This window comes from Sorex araneus, chromosome 5, assembly GCF_027595985.1.
Source record: "Sorex araneus isolate mSorAra2 chromosome 5, mSorAra2.pri, whole genome shotgun sequence".
NCBI classification, from domain to species: Eukaryota; Metazoa; Chordata; class Mammalia; order Eulipotyphla; family Soricidae; genus Sorex; species Sorex araneus.
This window is the reverse complement of record NC_073306.1, coordinates 53,590,124-53,607,800: the sequence shown is the minus strand read 5'-3', so window position 1 is coordinate 53,607,800 and position 17,677 is coordinate 53,590,124. Positions and strand designations below refer to the sequence as shown.

Genomic DNA, 17,677 nt, shown 5'->3' with positions numbered 1-17,677 from the left:
CAATTCCATTAAAAACAAAATAATTCAAGCAGGTTTTCATTTCAGGATCCCCACCTGCTCTGGTTGATCCCTTGAGAAGTCAGAAAACTGTCATTTCTTAATAAGAAAATGCAGTCCGGTCTAGCAGACGAGGTGACTGACTGTTTTGCACCCATTCATTACCAGACAGCATCCACACCACCAGCAAAGCACATTGTGGCCAGAGAAGTTTGAGGACAATGTTTCTCTTTAATTTAGATGAGCAACGGCACATGACAAAAGCCATCTGCCATTCAAGGTGAAAAGTTTCCATAAAAATGACTTCCTAGCCCCCACCCCCCCAGTACCCAATACCGCATCTCTCACTGAGGTAAGGCTGTGCCACTGTCCCACAGCTTAAAAAATAAAGATAAAAAACAAAGGGGTAAAACCCAATCCTGTTTTTTTTTTAAAAAAACAAAAACCTCTGTTCACTGTCCATGCGGAAGGAAGAGAATCCCAGGGCTCCGTCCCCTCAGTCAGATTTCTCCTTCTCCTTCATGTGTAAGAAGACGATGCTGAAGATGAAGAGCCCCACCATCATGGAGAAGGCGCTGGCGTAGTAGGGGTAGGCCGAGGGAATGAAGCGCTCATACTGGGTGTGCTGGAGAGGCCTCACGGACACCTGCAAGAGGACAGCGGTGACAGGCCCAGCCCCTGAGAAGCCCAGGCAGGGCTCACATCGGCCGGGAAGGGACCCGTGCTTACCTGTGTGGAAGAGTATAAGTGTGTGTAGCCTAGCCGGTTGTAATCCACTTTGAACTGGAACACGCCATAGACGTCGGGCAACTTGAACTGGACACTGTACTTGCCTCCTGGGGAAGAGCCAACACAAATACCGGGAGGGCTTTCCCAGCAGTTCTGGGGGCCTCCCAGGGCAAGCTGGACGGGCACTGCCTTCCTGGCGCTCTCTCCCCAAAAATTACATTTACCTCTCTAAAAAAAATTTTTTTGGGTATACCCGGTAATCCTCAGGGGTCACTCCTCATTCTGCACTTAGAAATAACTCCTGGCAGGCTCAGGGGAACATGTGGGGTGCTGGGGATCAAACCCAGATCAGCCCCACTTAAAGCAAGGGCCCTACCCACTATATTATCACTCTGGCCCAACATTTTACCTTTCTTCTTCAAGAAGGTCCTCACGAAAGGATCAATGCGGACAAACTCCAGCTGAATGTCGTCTCCGTCAAAGGGGACCCATTTGCCATTGGAGAGCTGCTCAATCACAATGCTGTACTCCTGAGACGAGACGCCAGTCAGCCGGGGAGGACAGTGACCAGGGGCGCCACCGAGCTTAACTACACCCCACTCATGAGTGGGAAAACCTGGCCAGCACCCACCCCTGGCTGGGTCCACATGCCGCCGGCTCAGCCCTCGGACTCACACCTATACCTCTACACAGGAGCACAGAAGTCCGTGCCCTAACCGTGCTCCGCTGTCCCTCCCCCCACCCCCACCACCGAACAGACCACACCCCTTCAGATAGCCTCCCAGGAGGATGTCAGTCCACATGCCAGGCCCTCAGTGCCTAAGCTGAGTTTCTCAGGAGTTGAGGATAACGTACTCAACCATCTCCATCTTTTTGGGCCCAGCACAGAAGTACCTGAGCTGAACTGACATGACCAAAACCTGGGGCCCTCCCACTCCAAGCTCTTACCACCAGGTCAGTGACAGTGTAGGCATGAGGTGGGGTGGTCTCGCCCACCCGATGATGGGACACAGGCCCCACACGGAGGACACCCTCCTCCTTGAACACCCAGCGGGAGAGGGCCACAGCTAGCTCATAGTTGCCCGTCTTGGCAAACCTGCAGGAAGGAGACGGGAGAGGCTCCATCACCTGTGCTGGATACATGACACTGATCAACTACCCTCCAAAGCAGCAGGCCATGAACTGGGTGACCCTTTTGACCCAGGTTCAATCCCTGGCACCACATATGATCCCCCAAGCACTGCCAGGAGCCACTACCTGAACACAGCCAGGAGTAAGCTCTGAGCATCGCCAGATGTGGAAACACTCCCACCCCCAAAAAGAAACAGAAAAAAAGCAAAGAGACAGAAGGTGGTGTTGCTTTAGGCTGTCTTCCGCACAATGCATATTTGCTTTTCAAAAATGCCTCCAAACAAGCCTTGGAAGACCGGGTGTGCCAACACCATGCCAGCAATATCGCCACAAAGTCTTCAAGGAACTTGACAGCACCCACAAATAGCTCACGGCCTTTATCTAGGAAGCTCCTTCCTGCCTGTGAGCACAGACTCTGCCCCTGCACCACAGGCCCAAGCCGCCACCTCACCGCTGAGAGCCGGGCGAGTCCTTCTGCACTGCCGAGTTGAAGAAGGCGTCACTGAAGAAATCCAGCGAGCCGCTGAAGATGACCCGGGCGTTGTTCCTGGCTTGCAACCCCGCAATTAGGAGGGTGTTCTTCCCCACTGCATGGGGGTACTGGAAACAAGATGGGGCTGTCATTCCAGGGGTGCCAGGGTAAGGGACAGACAGCTGAGCATCTGGGCCTCTCAAACTGAGGTTCCCCAAACTTACTAGGCTGAACCCCCCTTTTCAGTAAAAAAGCTACTCGGTGCAATCCTGGGGATCCACCGCCTTTTAAGAAACAAACAGAATATACTTCCAGTTACCCCCAACACCACCTCTGCCCCCTGGACGGTCGGACGGTTGCTGCCCACTTTGCCTAACACTGATCTAAAGGCTGGACGACAGCAGGCTACACCAGAACTACCTTGGAAGTAATGGTAGGGAGGGAACCGAGATCAGACCCCACTGTGCCCACTCCCTCCAGCTTCTCACCACCCGCCTCAGAGCGGGGTGCTCTGCTGGGTTCTCAAGTTTGAGCAGGGAACTGCGATACTACTGACCCAGCAGAGCCAGAGCCTGCCACCTCCCGTACCTGTGTGATGGGCTTATCTGGGAAGAAGGAATAGGAGGTAGAAGAGCCGGTCAGAATGTCCAAGACCAAAGGATTGTCGGGGTCAGCCACCATCCTGGAGAAGGGAAAGAGCACGCAACTAGGACCCCATAGAACCTGCGGGGCCTGAAGGGCCTCTGCTTTGCAGGAATGAATCCTACTAACAGTCATGGATCTCTCCTGCTAAACCAATGACGGGACTCTGAACATCACGAAATCATCTTATCCACAGCCTCTGGGACCACCCCCAAAGGATCACGTGTGGGTGGGAGGTAAAGCCATCCCTCCCAGGCTGGCCTCTCCCCTCACTCACCCAACACCTCGAAAGAGGATGGGGTTCAGAGTTGATTTCCCCACAATGGTGGGGGCCTTCAGCAGGTTCTCCGTGTCGGCCACAATGAGCGTATGCTGCAAAGGCAAAGGCAGGTGGTGGTGAGAGGCCAAGGGAACCCCCAGCCCGAGAGACCTTCCTGGCTCCCTCTAGCTCCCAGGCTGGGCTCGGCTGCAGGGCCTCACACCCAGAAGGCGATTACCTGGCCAGGGTCAGAGACGTCATAGCTGTGATGGTCAATGACAGCTGTCTTCTCCTCATCAAACTCGATCCCACACTCACTGCCCAGCTCTCGGAGAGGGTCACCTGAAGAGACCAAGTCCTCACATGTCCCACATCCTCATGCCTCTCCCAGTCACCCGAGAGGCCAGGGCGCAGGTTCACGCTAGCTGGAGCCTCAGGCAATGGCAGCAGGACATTTTGCTGCCCACAGGGGCCAGAATCGAACTCATGACAAAAGTCGGTGACCCTGGGGATGCACAAACACCTTCACGAAAAACAACTGCTTCAGGCACGCATGACTGAGGAGAACCTGAACTTTCAAGTCTTCTCTCAGCCTCATTCAAAACACCCAGGAATTTACCCAACATGGTCTTCAAAGATTTGTCAATGGGTAAAAACATGAAAAAAGTAACAGGAGCTGGAGCGATAGCACAGCGGGTAGGGCGTTTTTGTCTTGCACGCGGCCAACCCGGGTTGATTCCCAGCATCCCATATGGTCCCCTGAGCACTGCCAGGAGTAATTCCTTAGTGCAGAGCCAGGAGTAACCCCTAAGCATCACCGGGGGTGACCCCAAAAAGCAAAAAAAAAAAAAGTAACATACACGAACACACACAAAACCAACAGAAATCATGAAACAAGACTGGCCGGGTCTCTTCACTGTTGGCTGCTAGGTGAGAAGAACTGGGTTCAGGGAACTCGTGTCTTTCTACTTCTTTCAGAAAAATGTCCCAAATCTGTCTAATGCTTTGGGGCGCCCTCAGTGGCCTCCCCGCCTGCCTTTTTTCTGAAAAGCATCACCAGAAAAACAGTGGAGAAAAACAAAATCAGAAGAAATAAGAGACAGGGTTCCTGGCCCCTCCTAGGGATCTGCGGGGGGACTGATGGGGCTGTAGGAATGCCTCAGAGCACACGCAGGAGCCAGCATGTTCGATGCCAGCACCCTGCGACCCCTGAGCACCACCGTGGTGGCACTGGTGACTCCCGAGTATCACTAGCCAATAAAATAACAGAAAGATCAAAATTTTAAGGACCTGCATCTGCTGGTCACAGAAAAGCACAGGGGGACTAGATGGCTCCAACGTGCCCTCAGTCCCCTGCCAGCCACAGTCCCTTCTGGCAAAAGCCCACCCAACAGTGCCAACTTGCCACCTTCCACTTATCAAGTTCTCAAGCTCCCCGGAGAAATAGAGCCTCGCAGGTCAGACTTACCAATGTCGGAGCTGGCAGCCACCAGCACGCTGCCCCCGCCATCAATAAAGGTGCTGATGGTCTCCACGTTGATATTGCCTCCAAAATCTGAAAAAAAGCACCAGACTCAGTGAAGGTTCTTCTCCCTGCTCCTCTGGCCGCTGGGCGCGGGAGGAAACTGGAAACCAAATGCCGCTGACCAGAGAGAGTCTTCTGGAGGCGCAAGCAAGGGCTGTTAGCATAGATGCCGGAGACAGCGACCAGGACGGCAACTCTCCGTCTCCCACAGTGAGAACCAAATACGACAATCAAACACTAATCACAGTTACCAAATTACCTATATACTTTTAAAGTTACTTTAAAATATTCACTTAGATATACTGCATTTCTCCACACACACTTCATGAAACAAGCTCAGAATGATCGCCTACCATTCTCACCCACGACTGTTCTCACCACCAGAGTCCTTTGGCGGGTGGGGGGAGTTACCGCCATATCTTCCAGCACTTCCAGTTCCCTGACATATCTGAGAGCGCCTCTTTGAACCTAAGGCTGCTGCTGTGCCGTGGGACCTGCATGCATTTGCCCCACCCGAGTCATTTTTTTCCTGCTCCTCCAGTTCCACCACCCACAGCACTCACAAACCCTGGCAGGCTGCTGTGTGCAATGGCCATGGCTGGAAAGACTCACTCACTGTCGACTTTTCTGGTCCATTTGGTCAGCTGACTGCCATACGCATTCAGAACTGGCACTGAGTGGGGCTGCGGTGGGCACAAGAGTCTTCCCCAAAGCATACCCCGATGTTCAACATAAAGCAATGGCGCTTAGTCACTCGGTCTAACACGTGATTGTTTCTTGTGTGCTGAGCAGAACAGGGGAGGAAGAGCCATGAGAGGAAGGTTGGCCAGGGAAGACCTTGGGGGCAAGTGGCCCGTGAGAAGGTGGAGAGGGCGCTGGCAGCAGAGGGGAAAAGCACTGCAGACACCCAGAATGAGGGGTACGAGGTGCCCCAGGTGGGTGAGCACGTCAGCAGCGAGGTCTGGTGGGAGAGGCAGCGGTGGGACACTTGTGGGCCCTGTGAAGGAGCTGGCTACGGGAGAAGCCACTGGAAGGTTCTGAGCAGGAGACCGACGGGTGATGACATCAGCCAGATGGAGTCTAGGGCACTCCAGGGGCGAAGGCAGCAGAGTAATGGCTCAGAAGCCATAGGGAGGGCCGGGCAAATAATAGACAGGGGATGGGCTCCTGCACACGGACAACCTGCTTCCACCCCCTGCATCCCATATGGTCCCCCGGCACCATCAGTAGTAATTCCTGCGTGCAGGTCCAGGAGTAACCCCTGAGCATCACCAGGTGTGCCCCCCCCCCAAGGAAAAGTGCCAGTTACTGTAGACCACCTGCATCAGGCCCCTGAATCTTCTCCCCACTCACCCCTACATTTCATGGCCAGTTCCCGACTCTCCTGCACACACCGGCAGCACCCCTACAATTGAGATGGAGGTTTGTGGTGCAGTTCTGCCTCACAGGGCATTGTCTGGAGGCATTTCTCATCAAAAGGAGGCTCACATGGACACTGGCATTCTGGAGATGCTAGTAAATAGTTCTCAATTCACAGAACACCCTCTAAAGGAGGTACCCAATCCAGAAGTGCCCTGTCAGCCCATGTTTATGGAAAACGCCCAGGCTGTGAGATGGAGACAAGAGAGGCTTAATTCGGCAATACCTTTGCCTTTCTGAACCAACACTTCCCCATGTGCAGAACTGGGCTCTGGGTTTTTTCTGAGTACCGGGCTAAAGAGCCCTGTGCAATCACTCCTCAGGCTCTTGCTCACACCAATCTCACTTATCTCTCTTTAATTGCCTATTTACACGCTGGAGAAGCCTGTGTGCCCTCTTGAATACACACTTCTCTCCCCTCATATCTAAGTGTCAATAAAAACCATTTTGCTTCACAGAAAAAGAAAAACAAAAAGCCTGTATTTGCTACCACACACAACTTGGGGGAGGCTGTTCTTGCAGAGGGAGTGAGAAACCCACTGATACAGGGAGAAGAAAGCCAAGTCGGTGTCCCCACCCCAGGGAGGGGGGGTCCTCCGAGTTGAGGTGCCAGCCTCACCCTGACACGTCCCCAACCCCACCAGATCCAAGCTTCTCCCCAGGAGCACCTGAGAGTACTGCCTATGGCAGCGGTATGTACTTTTCCCCAAAGTGTGGGATCCTCTCCTCCAGGGGCAGAAAAGGTGACAAGAGAAATGTGGGCAGGGCTTCAAGCTTTCTCCAGCAAGACAATGTCATGTCACCTGTCTTTAGCCTGGGGAGATAGCACAGGGGTTAGGGTGCATGCCCTGCACAGATGCACCTAACCCTAGTTCCATGCCCGGCACCGCATGGTCCACTGAGTATTGCAGCCACCCCCCGGCCACTCCCACCTCCCCAGTACCACCAGTTGTAGCACGAAAGCTCCCAAGCACCACTGGTGATGGTTTTGAGGGCCGAGGGCCAGAGCAGCACTGCATCCTGGAGCCCTAGCAATGAACCCCTGCCCTAACTGGCTGAACATCCCCAGGAGTGGTCCCTTAAGGCCCTCAGCAATAAGGAAACAAGTGCCCTGTCTCAACACGCCCTCTAGTGTTTGCTGATCCCCTGTGAAGAAGCAGCTAAGGCTCCAAGCTTTCCCAGGCAGCAGTTACCTGTTAGAATGCACTGTATTTATTACGAATATAACGCACTGTATTTATTCCACTCGGTTACCTTCCCTGATAATGGCTTTCCCTTTCACTGCCGATACTGGGTTTTTACTGGTTGCCGTTTCAAATGTTACAGTAGGGTTTTTTAAAGCAGATTAATTTGAAGCAAATTATTAGCATAGGTGGCACGGAATAGAATGAAGGAAGTCCGGAAATACTGTGATTTGCCCAAGTTTCAGGTTCCCTGCATTTCCCACACCACACACTTCTCTTCTATCACTGTCCCTGTCCTTCTCAGTCCACCTCTGTCCAGCTCAGTGACTCTCCTTATCCACTTTCTGAGCATTGAGGTGTCCCTCCCTGCCACTTGTGTGTCCTGATTCACTGAAGTCCTTTCATACAAATGAATTCCAGGAGGGCAAGCTGCCTTGCCAAACATGGCGGTGACCTGCCAACGCCAAATGATCTCCTGAAAAGCCCACTCGTCTGCTCAGCAATCTGAAGATTCTAACTTGTACCACCTGCGGGTATAGCCCGTCAACAACACATTTTCAACCCATGCCACCGGCGGGTATATCCAGTTGACAACTCCAAAAAGCCAATCCCAAAGGCACAGGCTATGAAGGAGTTGGAGTTTATGTGCTAAGTGACGAGTCCGTGGCAAAGCACATCATGAATCTGGCTGAAGCCAATCTCACGTGAACTACAGAAAATAAAAGTAGCTCTCATGAATGATTCCCTAGGCTCCAGCAACTGCAGGAAGAGATGGCAACTCTAGCTTACCACAGACAGGGTCAACGTGAGTCCTCTGAGAAATGATAAACCGAAGCTGCTCAAGAGAATGGCTAGGGTGCTTGCAAAAACACTGCAGCAAAAGAAACAGCTAGAGGTACTGGCGATATTGAGTCTGGCACAGAAACAACTGGCCATGATTAAGTGAAGGCTCTGCCTCTAAGCAAAATTAAGCATTAGACTTCTCTAAGGCCTGGGGAAATAAAATAAACTCCTTCCTGGGCCAGGAGTGTGGCTCAGAGGGAAGGTGCATGCCTTGCACGCATTAAGACTTGGGTTCCATCCACAGCAGACTGCACACAAACCAAACCCCAGCAACAAACTCCTTCCTTATCCTACCCAGATAAGCAGTGTAGAAAGTATTCCTTATGTGTTTTATGCACTGTAGCACTTTTGCACTGTTGTCCCGTTGTTCATCAATTTGCTGGAGCGGGCACCAGTAACGTCTCTATTTGGAGACTTATTACTGTTTTTGGCATATCGAATATGCCATGGGTAGCTTGCCGGGCTCTGCCGTTGTATTCTATACAAATTTAAACTTTCACTTTAAGAACTTAAGAGTTGTACAACAGTAAACTAATTTACCTTCTAACAGTGGTTATGAAATGTATTTGGCCTAAAGGCCCCTTTTTCAGGAAAAAGAAAATTACTCAGCATGCCTCTGAAAATCTACCTCCTATAAAAGAAACAAATAGAAAGTGCCCCCACTCCCACCCCCCGGACTGCGCAGCCGACTGCTCCCCACATTGCAGCAATGTAGGGGAAAAGGACCCCCTCTCCCACTTTGGGAAACACTGCCTTACATAGCAAGCTCTCTGTAAACAAGAAAACTGAAGTATCAATGGGATCTTCCAGTGAAGAAACCGGTTCCATTGGAACAACTAGTCCTCTAAGAGGTAGGGAATATGCATCTAGCCTCAAAAAGGAAGTAACACCGGGTAACTGCAATGGTTCTTTTCGGCCCATGAATCTGTCTGAATCGTTTTCTTAAATTCCTTCCCACCATTATTGCAGATAATTTGGAATGGGAGGGCGGGAGGGCGCACGTGGGCCAATCTATTTAAATATTTTAAATCAACTTCCACCAGCCGCTTTTACAGCAAGCCTTGTAAGTCGCTGCTCATTTCCCCTTTCCACACCAGCAACTCGATCAGCAACCGTCCACCCTCCCAGGCTGCCCCTGTAGGAGCGGGGCCACCGGGGGGACCCGCGTCCGTGCTGCCACTTGCCCCCACGCCCCGCGGCAATGTTTGAGAAAGGAGGTGTCGGGAGTCAGCGACACTTCCTTCTCCCGGGGCCGCTGCAAGTCCCGAGGTCGGAGTCCTCGATCCGGGGGCGACGTGCAGCACTTACCTTCTACCGAGGGGGAGAAGATGATGAGGTTGTCATAAAGGAACTCCCCGTACTTAATGAGGGACAGGCTGGGGTCATCTGCGGTCTTGAATGTAAGTTCAAAGCCCCGATCTGGCGGGAAAGAGAAAACGGGGCGCTAGGGCGGGTGCAGGGCATGCAAAGGGTCCGCCCCTTGCAAGCCGCACGAGGGCCTCCCCGCCCCCGTCCCCGGCGCCCGGGCAAGACCTGGGCAGCCCCCGAGAGAGGGTGGCCGGTGCCCTCAGGCCTCCCGGCCGGACCCCCTCCCGGCCCTGCCCCACCGTCCCGCCCCCGCTGCACCCGCGACCCCGCTCTCACCCTTCAGGCTGCGGAAGAAGAGCGAGTGCGTTTCCCGCAGGTTAAGGTTGTCCAGCAGGACTAAGGTGCGGGGCCCGCTGGCGCCAACCAGGCCCAGCAAAAGAAGCAGCAGCGACAGGCGAGACCCCGCGCGGGCCGCCGCACCGGTCTCCATCTTCCAGCTCCGGCCCAAGAACCCGAGCACCTGGACGCCGGAAGCGCCCGCACTACGCTCGTCCAATCGCGGCCCGGGGTCGCGGGCTGGCGCCCGGAAGTGATCCGGGGCCGGGCCGCCCGAGCGGCCGCCGCCGCCCGAAGATACGGGGAGCACGGGCGGAAGTGGAGCGGGGCCTCTGAAGCCTATTGGCGAAAGGGGCTCGCGGCCCCGCCTCCCCAGAAGAAAAGGCTCAATCCTAGACAGACAGCTCTGCAACCGCGGCCAATCAACTCGGCCGAGTGCCCCTAGCCCCGCCCAGGCCGGGTTACCGCCAGGAGCCCCCTAAATCGCTCTTCGGCGGGGTTCCGTCTGTTCATCAGCCAAGTCCGGGCAGTGGTTGCTGCGGTCCTGTTCTCTCTTCCTGACCTCTTTGCCTGACCTCCCAAGGAAGAAGGCGTTGAAAAATTAACAGGGGCACCTTGAGTCTCCTGCCGCTTACATGCCGGGTACTCCCTGCCCTGCCCGCAGACTGGCCTAGCGATGAAAAAACTCAGTTTGGGGACGGGAGAGATTATTAAATAGGCTGAGTGCATACTTTGCATGCCCGAGCCCCCAGTTCGATCCTAGGCACCACTTGGTGCTCACCTACCCCCTGAAAAAAAAAAAAAAAAAAAAAGCCCTAACTGAGTTCCGTTTCCAAACTCCATCTCTCAACTTGCCTGTTGCCCTGGTATATTGCTACTCTTCAGGCCGCTTCCCTAGGCTGGAAATAGAAATAAGGGAGACCCGGCCCTTGTACTTATCACCTACAGGATTTGCCTCTGGAACAGCTGTAGATTTAGTGCGGGACTAGCCTCAGCACTCTCTGTCATGCCCGTTCCCACACTTCTAAATTGGCACAGGGGTCATGCAGCTCTCCTCAGATCTGCCTCAATCACCACAGGTTTCAATAAAAGCCACTAGAAGCATCTTTAAGACCAGTCGCTCCTGCTTCCAGCCACAATTCTTGGACACATGGTGAATTGTGGAGAAAGGTCTGACCTTTCGCACCTGTCTATCAAGCCAAGAGTGAAGGAGCAAATCTCAAAACCTCTCCTGCATCTCCTTAACTGGCCACCCCAGGTGAAGCCTGCCCTCTCCCTCCCACCCTGCGCACACAGGCCCTCTCATCAAGACATCTCCACTTCACCCCTGGCAGTAATCTGATAGCAAGTATTGATGCTCAGCGGTCTGCCCTTTCCAGGAATGACCGAAGGCCCTTCACACAGTTCTGCAGATAAACACAGCACCTACCCTCCTCATCTTGATCCTGTGTGGGTGTCATGGAACAGGTACCCTGAGCTTCACCACCTCCTGCCTTCTGCTCATGAGCTCCCCTCCGCACACACCCCGCCTCAGCCCATCCCGTTCTTTGGTTTTTTGACTACGCCCAGCAGTGCTCAGGGTTTACTCTTGGCTTTGCACTCAGAGATCACTCCTGGTGGGGCTCAGGGGACCATATGTGGAGTCAGGGATTGAACTCAGGTTGGCTGCATGCAAGGCAAGCTCCCTACCTGCTGTACTATCTGTCTTCTCCCTACCCCCTCCCCATTCTTTTGTTTTGATTTCACTCGGGGTGGGAGAAGCTGCACCCGGCAGTGCTCAGGCCTTACTTCTGACTCTGTGCTTAGGGATCACTTCTGACGAGGCTCAGGGACCATATGTGGTGCCAGGGATGGAACCTGGGATGGCCACATGCAAGGCAAGTGCCTTGCCGGCTGTACAACCTCTCCAGTCCCAAGCATCCCCATTCTTTTTCTTTTCTTTTTGGGTCACACCCAGCGATGCTCAGGGGTCACTCCTGGCTCTGCACTCAGGAATTACCCCTGGCTGTGCTCAGAGGACCTTATGGGATGCTGGGAATTGAACCCGGGTCGGCTGCAAATGCCCTACCCGCTGTGCTATCACTCCAGCCCCGCAAGCATCCCTATTCTTAAGCCTGCCAGTATATTATCTTTATATATGAATGCTGCTTCCTTCACAGGACACTTGTCCTCCATGCAGACCTGATCTTGCTTCTTCTCCAAGTATATGCTCCACCCAGTTAGAGAGACAGCTTTTCCTGGGCACCCTCCACCCCAGCTTCTCAGAGCCTGGGACAGACCCAGGGTTATCGTTTGTGAGCCTGACCACAGTAATGACTGCAAAAGACAGTGGAGTGGGGGAGGGGGGGCAGCAGAGCAGCTGCTGCTCCAGACACCAGCATACCCAGTGAGCCTTTGTAAGAACCCCGCACTGGGTGCGCTCCCATTTTAGAGGCAAGGATCAAAGTGAAATGAGGCTGAGGACAGCACCGACTGCCATGCCTTTCCCCTCAGCCTGTGGGTAGGACAACGTTACCTCCCAGGAAACGGAGGGGACCTGGAATCATTCCTGGCCACGTCAGCCCACCTGGTTCCAGAGTCCTGAAGACTCTCAAAACTTGGGCCAGAGAGATAGTACAGGGGTAAGGTAGTTGCTTGGCATGTAGCTGACCTGGATTCGATCTCCAGCCCCTCCAGGAGTGATCCCTGAGTGCAGAGTTAGGAGCAAACCCTGAGCACCACTTGTGTGACCCCGAAACCAAAATAATTTTTAATTGCTTTAAAATTAAAAAAAAAAAACAACTTCTCTGGGTCTCAGCCAGACAGAGCCTCTATTTTTTTCAAAACAAGGGCTCTCCTCTCCTGGGTGACTGTAGCACTGTCATCCCGTTATTCATCAATTTGCTCGAGCGGGCACCAGTAACGTCTCTATTGTGAGACTTGTTGTTACTGTTTTTGGCATATCAAATACGCCATGGGGAGCTTGCCAGGCTCTGCCCCGCAGGCGGGATACACTCTCAGTAGCTTGCCGGGCTCTCTGAGAGGGATAGAGGAATCAGAATCAAACCCGGGTCGGCCGCGTGCAAGGCAAACGCCCTACCCGCTGTGCTATTGCTCCAGTGGGTCACAGAATACAATGACACGTCAGATATTCTCCCCAGAAAAAAAGCACACATACTCACAATTGTAGGGAGCTGCAGAAACCCAGATGCCTGTTTGTTCTCAAGGCCCCAGGCAGTAAAGAGACCCTGCTCCAGAAAGAGCCCCTTGAAGAACAGGCCCACCCTGGGGACTGTGCAGACAGAGGATCTGAGAAGGGACAGTCATCGACAAATGGCAGTTTATTGGGGCAGCGTACATGGCGTGGCCTCCTGGGACCCCGGAGCAGCCCGAATCGGCCGCCTGGGGAGAGCTGCCCCAGCACTCCAGACCTGTGCCCGCGGGGCTGCCCCGACGGGTTCTGTCTGGACAGAGGCACCGTTTTCAGCCACCGAGCTGGAGCTCCCAGAAGTTGCTGCCCACGCGCTGGGCTGCTGGAGAAGGCGGGAGGCAGCGTCGAGGCCTCGGAGCCCATGAAGGCCTGGCACAACACTGGTGATGCTGACGGGAGCACTGCGGCGGCCTGGGGGAGCTGGAGGAGGCCTCTCGGAGGACGGAGTCCAGCCCTGCCGCCACCCCCGGCTGATGAAGGGCAACGGGGAGGAGATGGTGTCGGGGGGGGGCCCCGTCACTGGGTTAAGGGGAAGAGGCCTGGCAGTGTCCCCCGAGGCCGAGGGGCCGGCAGGGACAGGCAGCAGCGTTCACAGAGGCTCACTGCCAAAGCTGCCTTTGCTCTTCTTCCGCCGGGCCTTGGTGAAGGGGATGTCGAGGGACTCAAGGCGGAAGGGCCGGGGCTGGGGCATTTCGGGGACCTGGGCAGGCGAGATGGCAGTGTTGTTGCTGAGGGGGGAGCCGAGGCCTGGCGACGAGTTGTGATGGGCTGCGGAGAAGAGGCCGAGAGGGCACAGTGAGTCTGCAGGTAGGAATGGAACCCCCCTTCCCCCAGCACCCGCCAGGGGGCCTAGGCCTGGGACCCCAAGCTCTGAGAAGGGGTTCTGGGTGAGGCACCACCTCTGCATGGAAAGGACTTAGGGATTGGGTGTTTGGAGCGTAAAAGCCTTTTTCTGGGATTTCAAGCAGACAAGCCTGGGTCCCAAGATCAGCTCTGCCGCCTCCTGGAAGGCGACCTCAGCCCCTGTCCGCTCACCTGCAGGAAGGCCACATGCCCGGCACTCAACAGAGTCCTTTCTCTCTTTTTGTTTTGGGACCAACCCTGCAATGCTCAGGGCTTCCACCTGGCTTACTCAGGGTTCACTCCTGTGGGGGCTCAGGGACCCTATAGAGTTCCTGGAATTGAACCCGGGTTGGCCAAGAGCAATGCCTTTCTTGCTGTCCTGTCTCTCCTGTCTTGTTTTTTGTTTTTTGAGCCACATTCAGCAATGGGGGTAGTGGGGCTGGGAGAGTGACTCCCACCTCAGTGCTTAGGGGTGATGCCCAGAAGTGTCAAAGGAACCATGTGGTGGGGACCAAACTCAGAGCGTGGGCACTAAAAGCGCCCTGGGCTGTGAGCTGCCTGGCTCCCTGGGCCCTGATGGTAGTTTCTTTCCTGTTCCACCCACATTGTCTTTTTTTTTTTTTTTTTGCGTTTTGGGTCACACCCAGCGATGCACAGGGGTTACTCCTAGCTCTGCATTCAGTAATTACTCCTGGCGGTGCTCAGGGGACCATATGGGATGCTGGAAATAGAACCTGGGTTTGCCGAGTGCAAGGCAAACGCCCTTCCCATGTGCTATCACTCCAGTCCCTCCATCCACACTGTCTCTTAAATACTCTTGAAGTTTGAAGTTTGTCTTTTCATTGATCCTTGGCTGGACGCTCTGTGAGCTTCAGTCTTAGTTCTAATCAGTTTGGCTGGGTTGTGTTTCTGTGGGGTAGAATCACACTGAGGGCCTCACCCCAACGTTCAAGGCATGCACTCTGCATCCCTGGCCCTGATTTCCAGTTTGAAAGCAGAAGCAAGATCTTTTTCAAATCCTTGCTTATAGAAGTGACCCTGCTCTGTGACCCCGCTCACCTCCAGGCTCATCTTGACAACCAGAGACAAAGAACCAGCCGTGGGCAGCCCCAAGCCCCAAGCTGGGGCAGCAGCTGTGCCAAGGGATATACATGTACCAGGGGAATCAGCCTATCTTTCCCCAGGAAATGACAGGGTGGGAGAGAGGGGAGGCCACGCCAGGGGTGGGCTGGCTCCCCTCTGTCCACACCGAAGCCCGAGAAGCGGGTATTCCCTCTCTCACTGAAGGCTGAAGACTCAGGCACAGGCAAGGGGCTGGGGCCCGGCCTGTCAGACGCCAGAGCCCCCTCTCCCAGCTCGGTTGAGGGCAGGACGGCTCGAAGGAGGGGCAGGAGGGCAAGACGCAGGCGTGCTACTCACCGAGGCTCTTCATGGGATCCGTGCTGAGGATCTGACTGACCCGCTTGGACCGGAAGTAGTTACTGGCAATGTTTTCACTGTCGCTGCGACTGAGCATCAGCTTGTAGCGGTCTTCTTCCTGCTGAGATTCCAAACCCTTGGTGGTGCCAGGCTAAGAACTGGGTTCGGGATGGAGCAATAGCACAGCGGGTAGGACGTTTGCCTTGCACGCGGCTGACCCGGGTTCAATTCCCAGCGTCCCATATGGTCCCCCCGAGCACCACCAGAGTAATTCCTGAGTGTAGAGCCAGGAGTAACCCCTGTGCATTTACGGGTGTGACCCAAAAAGGAAAAAAAAAAAGAATTGGGTTTGAGGGACGGAGGGAGGATGGAGCAATAGTATAGTGGGTAGGGCTATACTATGTCCAACTTGTGTTGGACATTGCCCACCCAGGTTTGACTCCCAGCAACCCCATAGGGTCCCCTGAGTCCCACCAGGAGTGATCTCTGAGTGCAGAGCCAGAAGTAAGCTCTGAGCACTGCCAAGTCTGACCAAAACAAACAAACACAAGAATTCGTTCTTTGAACTGGAGAGCTGGTTTACAGAACTGAGCTTACCCGGGGAAGGGGGTTTGGGGGTGGGTGGGAGGGGTCCCTGGAACATTGGTGAAGAAAAGTGGTCACTCTGGTGGTGAGTGTGGTGTTTTAAATCATGTTACAACAATGATTTACAATGCTACAATGTTCACTGTCACTGTCATCCCGTTGCTCATCGATTTGCTGGAGCGGGCGCCAGTAACGTCTCCATTGTGAGACTTATTGTTACTGTTTTTGGCATATCGGATACGCCACGGGTAGCTTGCCAGGCTCTGCCGTTTAGGCTTGATACTCTCAGTAGCTTGCCGGGCTCTCCGAGAGGGGCGGAGAAATCGAACTCGGGTTGGCCGAGTAAAAGGTGAACGCCCTACTGCTGTGCTATCGCTCCAATGTTACTCAATAAAAATGAGTAATATTTTTATTGTTAATAATTAAGATAACTTAAATAATAAAAAATTAATTTGTCTTTTGAGCCAGAGATGGTTCAAAGAATTGGAGCACCAGCTTTGTGAGAGGAAACCCTGGGTTCAACAACTGGCATGGTGCCCCAAGCACTGCCAGGAAGGACCCCAAGCATGAGCCCAATGTGAACACCCCTCCAAAAAAATATGCAAAAAAATTTTGTTTTTGTTGTTTTTTAGGAATAACATTCCTTTTTTTTTTTCTGGATCACACCCAGTGATGCACAGGGGTTACTCCTGGCTCTTGCACTCAGGAATTACTCCAGGCAGTGCTCAGGGGACCATATGGGATGCTGGTAATCGAACCCGGGTTGGATGCGTGCAAGGAAATGCCCTACCCATTGTGCTATCGCTCCAGGCCCATAACATTCCTTTTTTAACCTGTCAAACTATCCAAAGCAACCAAGTAACTGGAGACCCACAGGGGCTCCCACACTTAAACTCACTGTCCCAGAAATGGGACTTATTGCCAGCAAAGGCACATTCTTTGGTTTGGGGGCCACACTTAGCAGTGCTCAGGGCTTGCTCCTGGATCTGTGCTCAGGGATCACTCCTGGCAGGATTCAGGGGAGCAGATGTGGTGACAGAATTGAACCTAAATGAGCCACTATCTCTCCAGCGCCCCCCCACCCCCCACCCCCGCCAGTAAAGATACCTTCTCCGAGGTTTATAATGTAGCTATAAGGCTGTCAGGCAGGGACCCACAATTTATAGCCTCTAACTATGAGCAATGGTGGCCCCCCGAGGGCTTTGTAAACAAGCTTTTATCCACGAACATCACTAGATGCCTTTATTCACACCCTCTAGGCTGGTTTTTGTGTGATGAAGGCAGGGCTGAGTAGTTATGACAAATCATACAAAGTCTAAAATACTTCCTATCTGGTGTTTATGGAACACTCTGTAAGGATATTTCTGTTTCTGTTTCGGGGAGCTACTCTGGCTCCGTACTCAGGTGTCACCCCTATCAGTACTCAGGGGACCACGTGGTGCCAGAGGTACACAGCCTGGGCTTCCCATGTGCAAGTATGAAGATATTTCTGCGGCAACACCAAAAATGGGCGACATGAAAATTAAGTGACTTGGATCCCAATTGTTTCACAAATCCTTCGAAAACTTGGGGCGGGAGCAATAGGACAGCAGGCAGGGTACTAGCCTCGTACGCAGCCGACCTGGGTTAGAATCCTGGCACCCCACAGGGTCCCCCAAGTCCTCCTGGAGGATCCCTGAGCACAGAGCCAGGAGTAAGCCCTGAGCACAGCCAGACATGACCCCAAAACACAACAAACAAATGAACAAAAAACCCTTTGAGCACATCTTTGTGGAGAGGAGACGGGCTGGGCCCG

At 53.7% G+C, this 17,677-nt stretch overlaps 2 protein-coding genes across 12 annotated transcripts in view; both read right to left on the bottom strand.

Annotated features, from left to right (window-relative positions):
* Positions 1-210: 210 nt before the first annotated feature.
* Positions 211-10,074, bottom strand: DDOST (dolichyl-diphosphooligosaccharide--protein glycosyltransferase non-catalytic subunit). The gene is made up of 11 exons (XM_004603397.2): positions 9,846-10,074; positions 9,510-9,620; positions 4,699-4,785; positions 3,469-3,572; positions 3,249-3,343; positions 2,918-3,011; positions 2,309-2,457; positions 1,675-1,822; positions 1,136-1,256; positions 727-833; positions 211-643 (listed from the first exon to the last, which is right to left on the bottom strand). Exons 1-11 carry the CDS (start codon positions 9,997-9,999, stop codon positions 494-496), a joined length of 1,320 nt encoding a protein of 439 aa, XP_004603454.2. The 5' UTR covers positions 10,000-10,074; the 3' UTR covers positions 211-493.
* Positions 10,075-13,129: 3,055 nt separating this feature from the next.
* Positions 13,130-17,677, bottom strand: part of KIF17 (kinesin family member 17) — a 43,789-nt gene continuing 39,241 nt past the window's right edge. For 2 of the 11 annotated variants that reach the window (XM_004603685.2, XM_055140548.1), the window contains 2 exons: positions 15,298-15,415; positions 13,131-13,803 (listed from right to left, as the gene is read on the bottom strand). In XM_004603685.2, the coding sequence (XP_004603742.2) occupies positions 13,625-13,803; positions 15,298-15,415 (297 nt within the window). In that variant the 3' untranslated portion in view covers positions 13,131-13,624. Of the gene's footprint in view, positions 13,804-15,297; positions 15,419-15,447; positions 15,597-17,677 lie in introns of those variants that run through there. The other 9 variants (XM_055140545.1, XM_055140547.1, XR_008630337.1 and 6 more) reach the window with 7 other exon arrangements.